The sequence below is a fragment of the Leucopleurus acutus genome (genome assembly GCF_964270905.1).
Source record: "Leucopleurus acutus genome assembly, chromosome: 1".
Classification (NCBI taxonomy): domain Eukaryota; kingdom Metazoa; phylum Chordata; class Mammalia; order Artiodactyla; family Delphinidae; genus Leucopleurus; species Leucopleurus acutus.
The window spans coordinates 128,843,518-128,863,876 of record NC_139142.1 but is presented as its reverse complement, the minus strand read 5'-3'; the positions used below and the strand labels follow the sequence as shown (position 1 = coordinate 128,863,876).

Genomic DNA, 20,359 nt, shown 5'->3' with positions numbered 1-20,359 from the left:
TTGGTAGAAGACTGTTAACATAAATACTTGAGTATCACAGTGCTATAATATAGAAAAATGTTTCTTTGTTCTATTAATGTGATGTTTTAGTCTGTTGAATGTGTCAAAACCACATTTCTTAAGTCAGTTCTGACTTCCTGTATAGTATGTTAAATATTTTTGGGTTTGCCTGCAAACTTTTGAGTTTATTTTTAGTGCCTTTTTTTGAGTTTTTGTTCATCTTCATAACATGTATGTTTACTAAAATAACTCTTCCCTACCAAGGTATGAAGAAGAAAAGTTTAAAAAGAAACAGAAAAGGTATATGCACACCTTGACTGGGTTGCATCTAGACTAGTCCATTTGCATTGCACAGACTAACTCTTCCTTATTGGTTGGTTAGCTCGTAGACAAAGATAATAGCATTTGTAAATATAAATATACCCCAGGATTCAAATGTAGAGTGAATCCAAAGTTCCTGATGCTGAGTATGGCTTGGATTCACTCTATTTTAACACCATAATAATCTCAGTTACAAAATAAAGACCACACCTCCTCCTCCCTGCTTTTGGTATAAATACTGACAGTAAATTCCTAAGAATACTATTTGGAAAACCAACTACTTATAATACCTTACCAGTTTCACCATACTTTAAATCTCTAAGTTGCGCTTTTGAAATATTTGTGCACTTTTTTAATGTATCAGTTTTCCCCCCTGGGGTTGATGATTATATTTGCAATGCACATGTTCTTTGGCTAACCAACATTGATTTTCTTGTATGCTTAAATGGCCTGCTAACTAGTCAAATTCTACATGTGATAAAATACCTAAAAGTTCAATGTACCATTTAATAGTTAAAACACTCTGCTTTCCATCTTTAATTTAATTTTGAATACTTCTGCTTTGAGCATAACAAACTGTCATCTGTTAATATCTTGGCATAGAAGATGAAAGGCAAGTGTATAAAATAGTTACCATTTTATATAGTAATTTAGAAAATTATAGGATTTAGATCTAACTTGTTAATGGATTTTTAAAATATTAACAACTAAATTAGCAAAACAGATTGATACAGTCTCATAAGAGTTAAGATGAGAGATTTGTATGTAGTTATCATTTGGACCATTGTAAGGAACTGGAGCTGGAATATTCTTAACTTTGAACACATTTTGGCTCTGTTGATGAGCAAGAATTCAGTTGACCATGTGATAGAGTCATAGCTTTACATTTCTATGTGACACTTTACGCTAAACATTTTAAGATAGAGATAAGGACAGTGATTTTAAATCTTGCTAATTTCTCGTTCCTCTCAAGACATTGGTGTGAATTTGCCAGATAAGAGGCTGAAGTTTAAAATGTAGTCTATAATTGTAGAGTATTTTGAAGCCAGCTGCTTCATGGATTTCAAAATGAATTGCCTTTGTTGATGAAATCTGCTATGTTGTGCCTTTTTACAAAATTCTTAGTTAAGTAACTTAGGCATCAGAAAAAAAGTAGAATTGTACTTTTTATTTAAATGTATTGTTTGAAACCTACCAATATTATTTTATCTTGATTTTTTTTTTTTTACTTTCGTTTCATTTAATCTTAAATAGAATCATTACATATATCTTTTAGGCACTTCTGAGTTTTTGTACAGAGTTTCTTTAGCCTTGAAAAATAATAAATCCTTGTCAGCTTGAAAAGGGTAACACTCAAGTTTTAAAAATAGAAGGGCATGTTTTTAAAACCAAGTTAACAGAAACTGCATGGGGGAGCTTATTACCCAAGGTGAAATTTCTATGAGTACTGGTGATAAGGGTTCAAAACTGAGTGTGCTGAAATATAGCAGTTTTAAATGTTTTAGATGTTTGTTTCAAATAACTCAGTGCAAGTGTAGCCAGGTAGATGTTGATTGTTAAAATATTTGAACAGAGTTTAAAAATAAAGTGATTATGAAATTAGTTCATACCGATATTTCACATGTTGAAAAGATTGATGTGTTTTGCATGCCTTATCAAGAATATGTACCTTTCAGATTTTTGTTACCAATATAAAAAATATTTTAAAATGTTGTTAATCTGGCTTTACCACAGGCCAAGGCTTTTAGGTCTGACTCACTAATGTTCAGGTGATTGTAGTAATGGAAACAAGTGTGAAAAGTATCTTCATATATCATACCAAGTTGTTTTAAACTCTCCTCCATCAGTGATTCAAACTACTACAAATATAAATATACAAGTATAATAGTAAGAGATTGTTGTACATTATCTGTGAAGGGTTGTCTATAATTTTTGTGTGGTAATTACATAATTCTTCTAATCCCCACTTGCCTAAATTTTGATGTGATCTCTATGCATCCCACTCCTGATCCAATCATATTTTTAATCTACATCTAGATACTTCTGATTATTAAATTCTGTGGCTTCTTACTATCAAGATAAATAAAAAGTATTCACATTCTAAGTGTACCAATAAATTTTGGAGAATAATTATGGCATCCATAAATATGTACTTTTACCACTGAACTTAAAAGTTGATCAGTTGATGGCATTAGTGGCATTTAAATATTTCAGTTAACAACATCATTTTTGAGGGAATTATTTTTCCTGCCACTCAGATCACTTAGCTCCCTGCCTCAGCCATGCTACAGTTCAACATTTTAATATGCCTGTTGTAATTTGAACTTTTAATAAAGTTTATATGCATTTGTATATAAAGTATCTTACAATCTTAAAAAAAAAACAATAATCACATTCTTGCCAGTGTCCTCTTGCCTTTAAAAATTATCTTTCCTGGTTGGGAAAATGTTTGGTAACCTTTTTACTATGTCTGCTTCTTTGCAAAGCTTTGTTTATAACAGAATAATAATCTATGGTAAAATCAGCCATTATTTTTAGAAAGAGAATTGTTCATTTGCTGATATCTTATTATCTATATTGTTTTTCATTAAATAGAGTTGATCAAGAGCTTAATGGAAAACAAGATGAACCGAAAAGTGAACAGTAAGTTTGGCATCTAGTCCAAACACTGAAGAATGTGCTGATGAAGCAGTGCTTTTTTGCATTTATAATGCATTTATTGGTCCTGATTTTTATGTAACCTGTTACAAAACTGACTTGACTTTTTCTTAATGGACTTTTGTATAAGGGACTGTTCACTGCTGTACTGGTTTGCAGATCTCTTGAATTTAGCTCTTTACTAGCTAATTATATTGTAATCATTTTATATTTTATATTGCTAAATAGCAGAGAACCACACTTTATATAAAGCAGTTTTTGCATTTGTTTATTAAATGATGCATTTTCTTCAGTAAAATATTTATATGCCTAAATGGAAAAGGAAAGAGATAATATATATTTTTATGTTTTTGAGCAGTATTTTTTAATGTATACCTTTCTTATGGAAGAATATGCAGGTAAATAAGACCATGATTTTGTAAAATGCATGTTAAAATATTTGTTTTTGTAAATGGTTAAATACACTTCCTGGGTCACTTAGAAAATATGCTCATAAGGTGAGAGACAGTTAAACTGGTTCTCATGAATACCCAAAGGTCATATACATAATCTAAGTAGATTAGTACCATTCTGAGTTTTTTTCTCACTTAACATTTATTTCTTAATTCAGACACAAATACAAGTGTATTGCACACTTTTTTTTTAAAACATTAAGACAAGTCAAAAAGCCATTTTTAGAATTAGAGAATTTAAGAGGTTAAGAATTGGGGCTTGTATATATGTATATATCAGACATTTTATCTTCTGGCCAAAAGTCAGAACTTCATAAAAATTGTAGGTTTGTTCACTAATGTGAAATAAGCTGTGTGTCCAGGGTATCACTCTCCTGAATTGGTGTGAGTGCAGTGTAATATTCAGAGAATGTGATGAGTTATTCACTGTCACTACTTTTCTTTAGAAAATAGGGGCTGCTTTTTTAACTACTTTCAATGTGGGCACTTTACCAAAATACTTTCATATCAGGTGTTTGACCCAGTCAGATAAGGTGTGTTTTCCCATTTTCTGTTGAATTATGTTGACAGTACTGTAAATTAAGTTATTTTGTAAGTCTTAGAGCATCATCATATTATGGTGTTTTGCGTTTGGTGTAAGCATATGAACTCCTTGTTTAATTTGGTAAGTACCTTGACTCTGCATTGAAATTGTATTTATGCCCCAGATAGAACTTAATTACCCACAAAATCATTCAAAAACAACAGGTTGGTCTAATACTGTGTCATATACTTGTGTGACTTATACATTTGGTAAACTTAGTACCTGCCTGATTTAAGGGTCACACCACACTCCAGCCCTTCTTATAAGGCAATTTACAAAAGAGTAGTAAAATTGAAGTGCAGGAGCTAAACCTCTAGGATTTATTCTATCCTAGACTGGCTTTTATCATTGCTGTTTTTAGTGTAAAGTTTTCTATTACAAAAGAGAATTTCCTTTACTTTTTGTCCTCCTCAGTCATAAACTTGACACAGTAACCCAAGTCCAATTATGGCAGATGCTGGAGGATTCCCAGGATGAGACTTTCTTTAGCAGCCTCCTGACTTCACTTGGATCCAGCTGCTGTAGGCAGATCCTGAACTAATGTCACTATAGTCAATAAAGCTAAAACCATTATTGCTTGCTCAGATCTTAGAAATACTTTGTGTTCAAAAAGCAAATTAACAGTAACAGTTCAGGCATTCCTTCTGAATTTACGAATAAAAGATCATATTGAATTTAATTGTGATTAGAGTCTATATTTGTAGAGTGCTTTAAGTGACCTTTCATCAGTAAAAGTAGTCTTTCATCTATAAATTTGTGTCTCAGTCAAACCTGGCTGAGCTTTTTAAATAGGTGGCTTTCCTCCACATTAAGTACCCAGTTCTTCAGTTTCAACACGTTACTGTTTATTGACTTTTGCATTTGCAAGCATTGTCCCTGATTATAGATACAACTCGTTGCAAAAGTGGTGCATTTTCCTACATATTTTTTTAAAGTAGAGATAGCCTATATTCTATCAGAACATTAAATTTTAGAGGGAACAGTGATACCATTTGGGATATAACCAAAGGGATGTGCTGTGAATCACTAGATTTAAAAGAATACCTGTTCTAACCTATACCTTGATGAAATCTGGTATAGGGACATGCCCCATGTTTCATAGCTGTGAGACTTAAGATCATAACAAGTAGGTCAGAGGAAAAGCATTTATTAAACTGGTTATTTGTAATTACTAGCTATGTGACATTTTCCCCATATCATTCAGTTTTAATTTTGCATTAGTGATTGAGGTGAAAGTACATATAATTGTGTTATTTTATCTTTCTGCTGGGATCATGGTTCTAACTTGTTTAATTTGATGCTTATGCCACTATTTTTTGTTGTGTTTAGGTTCTGAGTGCCTCTTTTTAGTCAAAAGTTTCTCTTATAAAGTAATCTGATTGTGTTCTCCTTGGTCATATTCCTTATTAGCACCAAGGGAAGATACTATATTGATCCCACAGTTTAAGCTTAATAGTCTTTAACTGGGGGTGGGGGGAGTATAAAGAAGTATGATTCCAAGTAGGTCCTAGCAGGACCTGGAAAGGAAGATAACAAAACAAGGAAGTAAGAGAAAGAAAACTATAAAGGGATAATGAGTTAGCTAAGATTCCACTGAATGTGTCCTTGTTAAGGGGAGTGCTGTACATGGCAGCGGTTGGTACCATTTCTTGTATCAATCAGGAAGACCTGCAGGCTACATACAGAATATGTGAATAAGACTGTGGAGTGAAGGGGGCAAAGGCTGGTAATACTTACAATGAAAATTCATATTTTCCTCTGCTTTGTCTCTTCATACAAAAGCAAGTTTAAACAGGGAGGGTCAGCAATTACAATGCTCAGATTAAAGTGTAGGGTTACGTTACTTTTGACATAGCTGGTAAACATTTAATGTATTGTTCCAAAATGGACATCACTCTTTAGTAACTATACTGAATACTGAAATTTGCTGATTGACAGGTATATATAGGTTGCTAGACTTTCTTCAACTGCAATTCCAGAATTTAAAAAGGTAAGGAATCTGCTTTTTGAGAGTCTTCTTTTAAATGACTGTGTTACTCTGGCTGTTTTTACGTGATTGCTCAGGGAATTTGAAAGTGTTTGAATTAAAGGAGAAGGGGCTTTTTAGATTTCTTCAATTGATAGTTAAAAATTAGCATTAGGATATGTCCAGTTTCCTAATGAGATTGGTAAAGTTGTATATAAGGTGACAGTAGCTTCATCCTTTTCCCCATGTGATATGTGGAAAATTGCTAACATTGCTCCTACAGGAGGAGGAGGAAATAGACTGAAAATAGGTAGTTATGGCTACCACATTCTGTTTTGTTTTCATGCCTATTTTTTCTCATCCTATATAGCTATTTGAGAAGTGGATCACAAATGTCAGAAGGGTGGGATAGCTAGAGGAATTAATGTACTTAAAAGTTAGACCAACTATTCTGTTAGAGTTTATCTTGTAGGAACAGGGATTGCGTAATTTGAGTTGCTGGGAGAAAGAGTTAAGGACTTAGATTTGCATGAGAAGGTCAGCTGGTAAGAGAAGTGGGAGATTCTCAGTGTTCTAATAGTAAGGAAGAATTACCTGGAAAGTCTTTCATCCCCCTCTTCCCATCCCAAGATTCTGAATGAGTTAGAATCATATCAGTGGTGAGTCCCAGTAATGTGATCCTTTAAAATTCTTAATGGTAATTGAAAATAATGTGTTGACCAGCAAGGAGTGACACTAAAATTTGAACAGAACTGTTACTTTGTTGCAGCTATATATGATAGATCTACTTAATTTCTTAAGTTTTGAGAACTACTTTTATGAAAAGTTTACATGAAGCACTTAATATAACACATCAAACACCAGAAGAAAATCAAAGTTTAATGCTTTCATGTTACTAAAGAATTATTATAATATCTTTCTAATTCTATTTTATAAGACATTCTACAAGAGGTTAAAACATTTGCATTTTGAAACTTTTATGCGTTTTCACATTCAGTGTAGCTAAGGAGGAACTTGGAAAATAATGCTAATTAGCTACTCTACTGCACTTTTTGTATTTGAATTTTCTGAAGTTATGTCCCTTAAACAGTTTATTTACATAAACTAGCTAGTAAATATTTGTGGTGTTCAGGGCACTGACTTGCACAGCCCTTGGGGCACATGGAACACAATTCAGAGTTCGTTAGACACTAATGCACTTTGATATATATTTCAAAGATTAATACATTTTTCTTACCATAAATTCACATGCTGTCATTTAGACACAGTTAATGTACTGTGATCATTTTATCGCTGTTCAGATAATGTTGCATAGCCTAGTGCTCTCCTTTTACAGTGAGAGAAATTCAGTTCTGAAGACTGTGTGTGCAAGATGTTGATGTGGTCCCTGTAAGAAATACTAAGGTTGGTCTTGATTTACTAAGAAGATGTAATATTTTCTTTTTCTCTGACTTGTTAGGAATACAATAACTTGTCCTGATTTGTTGCACATCGTATTTTTGCAACGTTAATGAATTTAAATAAATTAATTGGAAAGTTTTGGTTTTGACTCATTTGTCACATTTTTCTGTCTCCCATTTCACTACTGAATTTTTACAAAGTTTATCTTGTAAGCTTTTCAAATAGTTTTAAACCTTTTGTTTCTGTAGTTTGGGTGCTGCTTCCTATTCAAGGGGGTGAAGAGTTCATCCTGCTTCAATTTTAAACATCTTAACTATAAGCACACTTTGTATTTCATAGTTTAGAATTATTTTAGTTATGGGGAATCCACCAATGAAATCAGTTCAATAAGTGGCTGAAAACATGGCATAAAAAATAACCTGTTTACTCTGTGGACCTGCGCAGAGGTTCAAGTTGGTTGCAGTTGTTTTGCATTTACTCCTTAATCACTGTTCAACTGCTTAACGGCAAACAGCTGTGCACATTACTGCTGCCTTTAATCCAGTTAGAAATACCGTTTGGGATTACGTAAACGCAAATACAAACTGAAGTATTTGTCTTGCATTAAGCATAAATTTTAAATACAGATTCTCCCGAATTAAAATTCTGTGATTCACAAACTAAACGCTTGCAGAGTTAAATGAATTGCCGCCCTGTTTCGTTAAGAAATACTTGGCTATAAACTTTTCAGAATTTGGCTTCAATTCTGTATTACTGGGTCTTCAACAGTATTACGCTGAACACACTTGCGGCATAAAATGTGACTGCCTTACATTTTCTAATTGTGCGTCTAACAGTGGAGAAGAGTCTGTAAAATTGTAATTCTCTTAACGATTTACTGAACCTGGTGAATTACTTGGGAGCTACACCTGTTTAGCGGTCTGAAGCTTGAAAGCTGCGGCCCCACGTTCCTCTCTTCACATCCCTCCCCTCTCGCAAGACTTGAGTGGCTGGCGGGAGCAGGAATGGGCGGGGCTCACGGGCCTACGTCATTTCCAGCTTCGGCGAGTGCTTCCGGGACGCCGACCCAGCGCCGCTTTATCTGCGGCGGAACGAGAGGTACTCTGGCGAGTAGGTATCTCTGGCGGAGTAGGTATCTCTTGCTGGGTTCCTGGCCGAACCACTTCTGTTGCCTCCGAGGCGGGAAGCGCCTTTTCCACAGGTACTGGGTGAATCTGCCCGCGCTCCCTGCCACCATGCAGAGCAGGCATTGCGTCCGTTGGGTCTTCTGCGAGGGCCTTTTCGGCCTGGCTTCGGCCCGTTACCGACTTCACTGCCGGGATGGCCTCGCGGCGTTTCCCGGGGTGGGAAGGGAAGGAAAAGGAGGCGGCCGGGAGGCTTGTTGTACTCGGGGCGCCATGTGAACAGTCCGGAGGGTGGGGGGTCTGGGGGCAGGGGTCTTCAGCCCAGTACCGTATTTTTAGCCAGATGAAAGTCTTAAAGCCTACATGGTGATTTTTTTCCCCCCAGTGTCGGGGCGGGCTTGCGTCGGGGGGGCGGCCCGTTTCTTAAGTGTCTCATTCTTGTGTGTCTTCGGTGCTTGAAGTCCGCTTTCCAACCTCATGTGAACTCGTACCGGAATGAATTTAAACTGGATGGTTTGCTCAAGAAAGACTAGGACTGTGAGGTTACTTCCGAATGTGGAGCCTTCTACTTTAATTTTCTAAACTGCAAAATGGAGTAGTACTAAATTTACGTGGCTCATACCACATCTGAAAGAATTAAACATTTCACAAGGAATTTTTAGAAATCTGAGATTATTAAAGCAAGTAATTTGAACAAACATTTAAATAACATAGCTATTTCTAAAATTATTTTTTATTGAGGTATAATTGACATATAACTTAACTACATTACTTTCAGGTGTACAGCATAATGATTCAATGTTTGTATACATTGTGAAAAGATCACCACAATAAGTCTAGTTAACATCCGTCACCAAACATAGTTGCAAAAATTTTTTTTTTCATGTGGTGAGGGCTTTTAAGATCTACTCTCTTAGCAACTTTGAAATATGCAATGCAATATTAGTAACTCTGGTCACCATCCTGTACATTATATCCCCATGACTTACTTATTTTATAATTGCAAGTTTGTAGTTTCACCCATCCTTTTCCCCAACCCCCAATTTTCTATCTATAAGCTTAATTTTCTTCTCTTTTTTTAGTTTCCACATGTAAGTGAGATCATGTGGTGTTTTTTTTCTCTGACTTACTTCACTTGGTGTAATGACCTCAAAGCCCATTCACATTGTCCCAAATGGCAGGATTTCGTTTTTCTAAATGTCTGAATAATATTCCATTCTATATACCGCATTGTTTTTATCCATTCATCCCTGGATGGACACTTTGATTGTTTGTGTATCTTGGCTATTGTAAATAATGCTGCAGTGAAAGAAAAGTGCATGTGTCTTCTTGGGGTTTTTTTGGGGGGGGAGGATATAGTTGATTTACAGTGTTACGTTAGTTTTAGGTGCACAGCAAAGTGAATCAGTTATACATATATCTATCCACTTCTTTTTTTTTTTAAGATTCTTTTCCCACATAGGTCATTACAGAGTATTGAGTAGAGTTCCCTGTACTTTACAGTAGGTCCTTATTATCTGTTTTATATATAGTAGTATGTATATGTCAATCCCAATGTCCCAATTTAGCCTCCCGCTTTTCCCCCTGGTAACCATAAATTTGTTTTCTACATCTGTGACTCTGTTTCTGTTTTGTAAATAAGTTCATTTGTACCATTTTTGGAGATTCCACATATAAGTGATACCATATGATATTTGTCGTTGTCTGACTTGCTTCACTCAGTATGACAATCTCTGGGTCCATCCATACTTTACAATGGTGTGTTAGTTTCTGCTTTATAACAAAATGAATCAGTTATACATATACATATGTTCCCACGTCTCTTCCCTCTTGCGTCTCCCTCCCTCCCACCCTCCCTATCCCACCCCTCCAGGCGGTCACAAAGCACCGAGCTGATCTCCCTGTGCTATGCGGCTGCTTCCCACTAGCTATCTATTTTACGTTTGGTAGTGTATATATGTCCATGCCACTCTCTCACTTTGTCCAAGCTTACCCTTCCCCCTCCCCATATCCTCAAGTCCATTCTCTGGTAGGTCTGTGTATTTATTCCTGTCTTACCCCTAGGTTCTTCATGACATTTTTTTTTCTTAAATTCCATACACACATGTTAGCATACGGTATTTGTCTTTCTCTTTCTGACTTACTTCACTCTCTATGACACACTCTAGGTCCATCCACCTCGCTACAAATAACTCAATTTCGTTTCTTTTTATGGCTGAGTAATATTCCATTGTATATATGTGCCACATCTTCTTTATCCATTCATCCGATGATGGACACTTAGGCTGTTTCCATCTCCGGGCTATTGTAAATAGAGCTGCAGTGAACATTTTGGTACATGACTCTTTTTGAATTATGGTTTTCTCAGGGTATATGCCCAGTAGTGGGATTGCTGGGTCGTATGGTAGTTCTATTTGTAGTTTTTTAAGGAACCTCCATACTGTTCTCCATAGTGGCTGTACCAATTCACATTCCCACCAGCAGTGCAAGAGTGTTCTCTTTTCTCCACACCCTCTCCAGCATTTATTGTTTCTAGATTTTTTTTTTTTTTTGCGGTACGCGGGCCTCTCACTGTTGTGGCCTCTCCCGTTGCAGAGCACAGGCTCCGGACGCGCAGGCCCAGCGGGCATGGCTCACGGGCCCAGCCGCTCCACGGCATGTGGGATCTTCCCGGACCGGGGCACGAACCCGTGTCCCCCGCATCGGCAGGCGGACTCTCAGCCACTGCGCCACCAGGGAAGCCCTGTTTGTATATTTTTTGATGATGGCCATTCTGCCTGGTGTGAGATAATATCTCATTGTAGTTTTGATTTGCATTTCTCTAATGATTAATGATGCTGAACATTCTTTCTTGTGTTTGTTGGCAGTCTGTATATCTTCTTTGGAGAACTGTCTATTTAGGTCTTCTGCCCGTTTTTGGATTGAGTTGTTTGTTTTTCTGTTATTGAGCTGCATGAGCTACTTGTAAATTTTGGAGATTAATCCTTTGTCAGTTGCTTCATTTGCTAATATTTTCTCCCATTCTGAGGGTTGTCTTTTGGTTTTGTTTATGGTTTCCTTTGCTGTGCAAAAGCTTTGAAGTTTCATTAGGTCCCATTTGTTTATTTTTGTTTTTATTTCCATTTCTCTAGGAGGTGGATCAGAAAGGATCTTGCTGTGATTTATGTCATAGACTGTTCTGCCTATGTTTTTCTCTAAGAGTTTGATAGTGTCTGGCCTTACATTTAGGTCTTTAATCCATTTTGAGTTTATTTTTGTCTATGGTGTTAGGGAGTGATCTAATCTCAAACTTGTACATGTACCTGTCCAGTTTTCCCAGCACCACGTATTGAAGAGGCTGTCCTTTCTCCACTGTACATTCCTGCCTCCTTTATCAAAGATAAGGTGACCATATGTGCGTGGGTTTATCTCTGGGCTTTCTATCCTGTTCCATTGATCTTTCTGTTTTTGTGCCAGTACCATACTGTCTTGATTACTGTAGCTTTGTAGTATAGTCTGAAGTCAGGGAGCCTGATTCCTCCAGCTCCGTTTTTCGTTCTCAAGATTGCTTTGTCTATTCGGGGTCTTTTGTGTTTCCATACAAATTGTGAAATTTTTTGTTCTAGTTCTGTGAAAAATGTCAGTGGTAGTTTGATAGGGATTGCATTGAATCAGTAGATTGCTCTGGGTAGTAGAGTCATTTTCACAATGTTGATTCTTCCAATCCAAACACATGGTATATATCTCCATCTATTTGTATCATCTTTAATTTCTTTCATCAGTGTCTTATAATTTTCTGCATACAGGTCTTTTGTCTCCTTAAGTAGGTTTATTCCTAGATGTTTTATTCTTTTTGTTGCAGTGATAAAAGGGAGTGTTTTCTTGATTTCACTTTCAGATTTTTCATCATTAGTGTATAGGAATGCCAGAGATTTCTGTGCATTAATTTTGTATCCTGCTACTCTATCAAATTCATTGATTAGCTCTAGTAGTTTTCCGGTAGCATCTTTAGGATTCTCTATGTATAGTATCATGTCATCTGCAAACAGTGACAGCTTTACTTCTTCTTTTCTGATTTGGAATCCTTTTATTTCCTTTTCTTCTCTGATTGCTGTGGGGAAAACTTCCAAAACTATGTTGAATAAGAGTGGTGAGAGTGGGCAACCTTGTCTTGTTCCTGATCTTAGTGGACAATTGTTTCAGTTTATCACCATTGAGGATGATGTTGGCTGTGGGTTTGTCATATATGGCCTTTATTATGTTGAGGAAAGTTCCCTCTATGCCTCCTTTCTGGAGGGTTTTTATCATAAATGGGTGTTGAATTTTGTCGAACGTTTTCTCTGCATCTATTGAGATGACCATATGGTTTTTCTCCTTCAGTTTGTTAATATGGTGTATCACATTGATTGATTTGCGTATATTGAAGAATCCTTGCATTCCTGGAATAAACGCCACTTGATCATGGTGTATGATCCTTTTAATGTGCTGTTGGATTCTGGTTGCTAGTATTTTGTTGAGGATTTTTGCATCTATGTTTATCAGTGATATTGGCCTGTAGTTTTCTTTCTTTGTGACATCCTTGTCTGGTGTTGGTATCAGGGTGATGGTGGCCTCGTAGAATGAATTTGGGAGTGTTCCTCCCTCTGCTATATTTTGCAAGAGTTTGAGAAGGCTTGGTGTTCGCTCTTCTCTAAATGTTTGATAGAATTCGCCTCTGAAGCAATCTGGTCCTGGGCTTTTGTTTGTTGGAAGATTTTTAATCACAGTTTCAATTTCAGTGCTTGTGATTGGTCTGTTCCTATTTTCTATTTCTTCCTGATTCAGTCTTGGCAGGTTGTGCATTTCTAAGAATTTGTCCATTTCTTCCAGGTTGTCCATTTTATTGGCATAGAGTTGCTTGTAGTAATCTCTCATGATCTTTTGTATTTCTGCAGTGTCAGTTGTTACTTCTCCTTTTTCATTTCTAATTCTATTGATTTGAGTCTTCTCCCTTTTTTTCTTGATGAGTCTGGCTAATGGTTTATCAATTTTGTTTATCTTCTCAAAGAACCAGCTTTTTTATTGATCTTTGCTATCGTTTCCTTCATTTCTTTTTCATTTATTTCTGATCTGATCTTTATGATTTCTTTCCTTCTGCTAACTTTGGGGGTTTTTTGTTCTTCTTTCTCTAATTGCTTTAGGTGCAAGGTTAGGTTGTTTATTCGAGATGTTTCCTGTTTATTAAGGTAGGATTGTATTGCTGTAAACTTCCCTGTTAGAACTGCTTTTGCTGCATCCCATAGGTTTTGGGTTGTCGTGTCTCCATTGTCATTTGTTTCTAGGTATTTTTTTATTTCCTCTTTGATTTCTTCAGTGATCACTGCGTTATTAAGTAGTGTATTGTTTAGCCTCCATGTGTTTGCGTTTTTTACAGATCTTTTCCTGTAATTGATATCTAGTCTCATAGCATTGTGGTCGGGAAAGACACTTGATGCAATTTCAAATTTCTTAAATTTACCAAGGCTTGATTTGTGACCCAAGATATGATCTGTCCTGGAGAATGTTCCATGAGCACTTGAGAAAAATGTGTATTCTGTTGTTTTTGGATGGAATGTCCTATAAATATTAAGTCCATCTTGTTTAATGTATCGTTTAAAGCTTGTGTTTCCTTATTTATTTTCATTTTGGATGATCTGTCCATTGGTGAAAGTGGGGTGTTGAAGTCCCCTACTATGAATGTGTTACTGTCGATTTCCCCTTTTATGGCTGTTAGTATTTGCCTTATGTATTGAGGTGCTCCTACGTTGGGTGCATAAATATTTACTATTGTTACATCTTCTTCTTGGATCGATCCCTTGATCATTATGTAGTGTCCTTCTTTGTCTCTTCTAATAGTCTTTATTTTAAAGTCTATTTTGTCTGATATGACATTTGCTACTCCAGCTTTCTTTTGGTTTCCATTTGCATGGAATATCTTTTTCCAGCCCCTCACTTTCAGTCTGTATGTGTCTCTAGTTCTGAAGTGGGTCTTTTGTAGACAGCATATATACGGGTCTTGTTTTTGTATCCATTCAGCCAGTTTGTGTTTTTTGGTGGGAGCATTTAATCCATTTACAATTAACGTAATTATTGATATTTATGTTCCTATTCCCATTTTCTTAATTGTTTTTGGTTTGTTATTATAGGTTTTTTCCTTCTCTTGTGGTTCTTTCCTAGAGAAGATCCTTTAGCATTTGTTGTAAAGCTGGTTTGGTGGTGCTGAACTCTCTCAGTTTTTGCTTGTCTGCAAAGGTTTTAATTTCTCTGTCGAATCTGAATGAGATCCTTGCTGGGTAGAATAATCTTGGTTGTAGGTTTTTCTCCTTCATCACTTTAAATATGTCCTGCCACTCTCTTCTGGCTTGAAGAGTTTCTGCTGAAAGATCAGCTGTTAACCTTATGGGGATTCCCTTGTGTGTTATTTGTTGTTTTTCCCTTGCTGCTTTTAATATGTTTTCTTTGTATTTAATTTTTGACAGTTTGATTAATATGTGTCTTGGCGTGTTTCTCCTTGGATTTATCCTGTATGGGACTCTCTGTGCTTCCTGGACTTGATTAACTATTTATTTTCCCATATTAGGGAAGTTTTCAACTATAGTCTCTTCAAATATTTTCTCAGTCCCTTTCTTTTTCTCTTCTTCTTCTGGAACCCCTATAATTCGAATGTTGGTGCGTTTAATGTTGTCCCAGAGGTCTCTGAGACTGTCCTTAGTTGTTTTCATTCTTTTTTCTTTATTCTGCTCTGCAGTAGTTATTTCCACTATTTTATCTTCCAGGTCACTTATCCGTTCTTCTTCCTCAGTTATTCTGCTATTGATCCCATCTAGAGTATTTTTAATTTCATTTATTGTGTTGTTCATCATTGTTTGTTTCATGTTTAGTTCTTCTGGGTCCTTGTTAAATGTTCTTGCATTTTGTCTATTCTAGTTCCAAGATTTTGGAACATCTTTACTATCATTATTCTGAATTCTTTTTCAGGTAGACTGCCTATTTCCTCTTCATTTGTTAGGTCTGGTGGGTTTTTATCTTGCTCCTTCATCTGCTGTGTGTTTTTCTGTCTTCTCATTTTGCTTATCTTACTGTGTTTGGGGTCTCCTTTTTGCAGGCTGCAGGTTCGTAGTTCCCGTTGTTTTTGGTGTCTGTCCCCAGTGGCTAAAGTTGGTTCAGTGGGTTGTGTAGGCTTCCTTGTGGAGGGGATTCGTGCCTGTGTTCTGGTGGATGAGGCTGGATCTTGCCTTTCTGGTGGGCAGGTCCACGTCTGGTGGTGTGTTTTGGGGTGCCTGTGGACTTATTATGATTTTAGGCAGCCTCTCTGCTAATGGGTGGGGTTGTGTTCCTGTCTTGGTAGTTGTTTGGCATAGGGTGTCCAGCACTGTAGCTTGCTGGTCGTTGAGTGAAGCTGGGTGCCGGTGTTGAGATGGAGATCTCTGGGAGATTTTCGCCGTTTGATATTATGTGGAGCTGGGAGGTCTCTTGTGGACCAGTGTCTTGAAATTGGTTCTCCCACCTCAGAGGCACAGCACTGACTCCTGGCTGCAGCACCAAGAGCCTTTCATCCACACGGCTCTGAATAAAAAGGAGAAAGAGTAGAAAGAAAGAAAGAGAGAGAGGGAGGGGGGAGAGAGAGAGAGAGAGAGAGAGAGAAAGAAAGAGGATAAAAGAAAATAAAATAAGGTAAAGTAAAGTTATTAAAATAAAAAAATATTAAGAAAAAAAATTTTTTAAGTAAAAAAAAACAGATGGATAGAACCCTAGGACAAATGGTGAAAGCAAAGCTATACAAAATCTCACACAGAAGCATACACATACACACTCACAAAAAGAGGAAAAGGGGAAAAAATAATAAATCTTGCTCTCAAAGTCCACCTCCTCAATTTGGGATGATTCGTTGTCTATTCATGTATTCCACAGATGCAGGGTACATCAAGTTGATTGTGGAGATTTAATCTGCTGCTCCTGAGGCTGCCAGGAGAGATTTCCCTTTCTCTTCTTTGTTCGCACAGCTCCCAGGGTTCAGCTTTGGATTTGGTCCCGCCTTGCGTGTAGGTCGCTGGAGGGCGTCTCTTCTTCGCTCAGACAGGATGGGGTTAAAGGAGACGCTGATTCGGGGGCTCTGGCTCACTCAGACCGGGGGGAGGGAGGGGTACGGAGCACGGGGTGAGCCTGCAGCGTCAGAGGCCGGCATGACGCAGCAGCAGCCTGAAGCACGCCGTGCGTTTTACCAGGGAAGTTGTCCCTGGATCCCGGGACCCTGGCAGTGGTGGGCTGCACACGCTCCCCGGAAGGGGGCTGTGGATAGTGACCTGTGCTCGCACACAGGCTTCTTGGTGGCGGCAGCAGCAGCCTTAGCGTCTCCTGCCCGTCTCTGGGGTCCGCGCTTTTAGCCGCGGCTGGTGCCCGTCTCTGGAGCTCCTTTAAGCAGTGCTCTTAATCCCCTCTCCTGAGCACCAGGAAACAAAGAGGGAAGAAAAAGGCTCTTGCCTCTTCGGCAGGTCCAGACTTTTTCCCGGACTCCCTCCCGGCTAGCCGTGGCGCACTAACCCCATGCAGGCTGCGTTCACGCCGCCAACCCCAGTCCTCTCCCTGTGCTCCAACCAAAGCCCGAGCCTCTGCTCCCAGTCCCGCCCATCCTGGCGGGTGAGCAGACAAGCCTCTCGGGCTGGTGAGTGCTGGTCGGCACCGATCCTCTGTGCGGAAATCTCTCCGCTTTGCCCTCTGCACCCCTGTTGCTGCGCTCTCCGCGACCCCAAAGCTCCCCCATCTGCCACCCGCAGTCTCTGCCCGTGAAGGGGCTTCTAGTGTGTGGAAACCTTTCCTCCTTCTCGGCTCCCTCCCTCTGGTGCAGGTCCCGTCCCTATTCTTTTGTCTCTGTTTATTCTTTTTTCTTTTGCCCTACCTAAGTACGTGGGGGAGTTTCTAGCTTTTTGGGAGGTCTGAGGTCTTCTGCCAGCGTTCAGTAGGTGTTCTGTAGGAGTTGTTCCACGTGTAGATGTGTTTCTCATGTGTCTGTGGGGAGGAAGGTGATCTCTGTGTCTTACTCTTTCGCCATCTTCCCCCTCTCTCCCTATTTCATTCTATTTTTGTGGCTGAGTAATATTCCATTGTATATGTGCCATATCTTTTTTATCCACTCCTCTGTCAGTGGACGTTTAGGTTGCTTCTGTGTCCTGGCTATTGTAAGTAATTCTGTAATGAACACTGGGGTGCATGTATCTTTTTGAATTACAGTTTTCTCCAATTATATGCCCAGGAGTGGGATTGCTGGATCATGTGGCAGCTCTATATTCACTTTTGTTTTGTTTTGCAGTACACGGGCCTCTCACTGTTGTGGCGTCTTCCGTTGCAGAGCACAGGCTCTGGACGCGCAAGCTCAGTGGCCATGGCTCATGGGCCCAGCCGCTTCGCGGCATGTGGGATCTTCCCGGACCGGGGCACGAACCCGTGTCCCCTGCATCGGCAAGCAGATTCGCAACCACTGTGCCACCAGGGAAGCCCAATATATTCAGTTTTTTAAGGAACCTCCACACTGTTCTCCATAGTGGGTGCACCATCAGTGTAGGAGGGTTCCCTTTTCTCCACAGCCTCTCCAGCATTTATTGTTTGTAGATTTTTTTGATGATGCCCATTCTGACCGGTGTGAGGTGATACCTTATTGCAGCTTTGATCTGCATTTCTCCAATAACCAGTGATCCTGAGCATCTTTTCATGTGCTTCTTGGCAATCTGTATGTCCTCTTTGGAGAAACATCCATTTTGATCTTCTGCCCATTGTTTGATTGTTTTCTTTGTTTTGTATATTGAGCTGCATGAGCTGTTTGGATATTTTGGAGATTAATCCTTTGTAGATCACCTCGTTTGCAAATATTTTCTCCTATTCTCTGGGTTATTTTTGTTTTGTTCATGGTTTCCTTTGCTGTGCAAAAGCTTTTAAGTTTAATTAGGTCCCACCTGTTCATTTTTGTCTTTATTTTCATTACTCTAAAAGGTGGGTCAAAAAAGATATTGCTGTGATTTATGTCAGAGAGTGTTCTGCCTATGTTTTCCTCTAAGAGTTTTATAATATCCAGTCTTACATACAGGTCTTTAATCCATGTCAAGTTTATTTTTGTGTCTGGTGTTAGAGAGTTGTAATTTCATTCTTTTACATGTAGCTGTCCAGTTTTCCCAGCACCACTTACTGAAGAGACAGTCTTTTCTCCATTGTATATTCTTGCCTCCTTTGTCATAGACTAGTTGACCATGGGTGCATGGGTTTATTTCTGGACTTTCCATCCTGTTCCATTGATGTATATTTCTGGTTTTGTGCCAGTACTATACTGTTCTGATTACTACAGCTTTGCAGCACACTTTGAAGTCAGGGAGCCTGATTCCCACAGCTCCATTTTTCTTTCTCAAGATTGCTTTGGCTATTCGGGGTCTTTTGTGTTTCCATACAAATTGTGAAATTTTTTGTTCTAATTCTGTGAAAAATGTCATTGATAATTTGATAGGGATTGCATTGAATCTGTAGATTGTCCCAGTTAGTATAGTCATTTGGACAATGTTGATTCTTCCAATCCAAGAACATGTTATATCTCTCCATATGTTTGTGTCATCTTCAAGTTCTTTCATCAGCGTTTTATAGTTTTCAGAGTACAGGTCTTTTGCCTCAGGCAGATTTATTCCTAGATATTTTATTCTTTTTGATGCGATGGTAAATGGGATTGTTTCTTTAATTTCTCCTTCTGCTCTTTCATTGTTAGTGTATAGAAACGCATCAGATTTCTGTGTATTAATTTTGCGTCCTACAATTTTACAAGATTCATTGATGAGCTCTAGCAGTTTTCTGGTAGCATCTTTAGGATTTTCTATATATAGTATCATGTCATCTGCAAACAGTGACAGTTTTATTTTTTTTTCTTTTCCAATTTGGATTCCTTTTATTTCTTTTTCTTCTCTGATTGCCATGGCTAGGACTTCCAAAACTATGTTGAATAAAAGTGGTGAGAGGGCTTCCCTGGTGGCGCAGTGGTTGAGAGTCTGCCTGCCGATGCAGGGGACACGGGTTCGTGCCCCGGTCCGGGAGGATCTCACATGCCACGGAGCGGCTGGGCCCGTGAGCCATGGCCGCTGAGCCTGCGCGTCCAGAGCCTGTGCTCCGCAACGGGAGAGGCCGTGACAGTGAGAGGCCCGTGTACTGCCAAAAAAAAAAAAAAAAAAAAAAGTGGTGAGAGTGGACAGCCTTGTCTTGTTCCTATCTTAGAGGAAATGCTTTCAGCTTTTCACCATTCAGTATGATGTTAACTGTAGGTTTGTTATAGATGGCCTTTATTATGTTGAGGTAGGTTCCCTCTATGCCCACTTTCTGGAGAGTTCTTATTATAAATGGGTGTTGAATTTTGTTAAAAGTGTTTTCTGCATCTGTTGAGATGATCATATGGTTTTTATGCTTCAATTTATTGGTGTGGTGTATCACACTGATTGATTTGTGGATATTGAAGAATCCTTGCATCCCTGGCATAAATCCCACTTGATCATGATGTATGATCCTTTTAATGTGTTGTTGGATTTGGTTTGCTAGTGTTTTCTTGAGGAATTTTGTATCTATGTTCATCTGTCATATCGGCCTGTAATTTTCTTTTTTTGTGGTATCTTTATCTGGTTTGGGTATCAGGGTGATGGTGGCCTCATAGAATGTGTTTGGGAGTGTTCCTCTGCAATTTTGGGGAATAGTTTCAGAAGGATAGGTGTTAGCTCTTCTCTAAGTGGTTGATAGAATTTGCCTCTGAAGCCATCTGGTCTTGGACTTTTGTTTGTTAGAAGTTTTTAATTACAGTTTCAATTTCACTACTTGTGATTGGTCTGTTTATATTTTCTAA

General features: G+C 38.3%; 2 protein-coding genes across 6 annotated transcripts in view; both read left to right on the top strand.

Moving 5' to 3' along the window:
- Window positions 1-20,359, top strand: part of BNIP2 (BCL2 interacting protein 2) — a 48,297-nt gene that overhangs the window by 17,205 nt on the left and 10,733 nt on the right. Inside the window, exons 10-12 of one of the 3 annotated variants that reach the window (XM_082847748.1) lie at window positions 265-300; window positions 2,917-2,964; window positions 5,953-6,004. In XM_082847748.1, the coding sequence (XP_082703874.1) occupies window positions 265-300; window positions 2,917-2,964; window positions 5,953-5,962 (94 nt within the window). In that variant the 3' untranslated portion in view covers window positions 5,963-6,004. Of the gene's footprint in view, window positions 1-264; window positions 301-2,916; window positions 3,476-5,952; window positions 6,005-20,359 lie in introns of those variants that run through there. The other 2 variants (XM_082847749.1, XM_082847750.1) reach the window with 2 other exon arrangements.
- Window positions 5,537-20,359, top strand: part of GTF2A2 (general transcription factor IIA subunit 2) — a 33,224-nt gene continuing 18,401 nt past the window's right edge. Inside the window, exon 1 of one of the 3 annotated variants that reach the window (XM_082847786.1) lies at window positions 5,537-6,004. The gene's annotated coding sequence lies outside the window, so the exon portion shown is untranslated. Of the gene's footprint in view, window positions 6,005-8,435; window positions 8,590-20,359 lie in introns of those variants that run through there. The other 2 variants (XM_082847784.1, XM_082847785.1) reach the window with 2 other exon arrangements.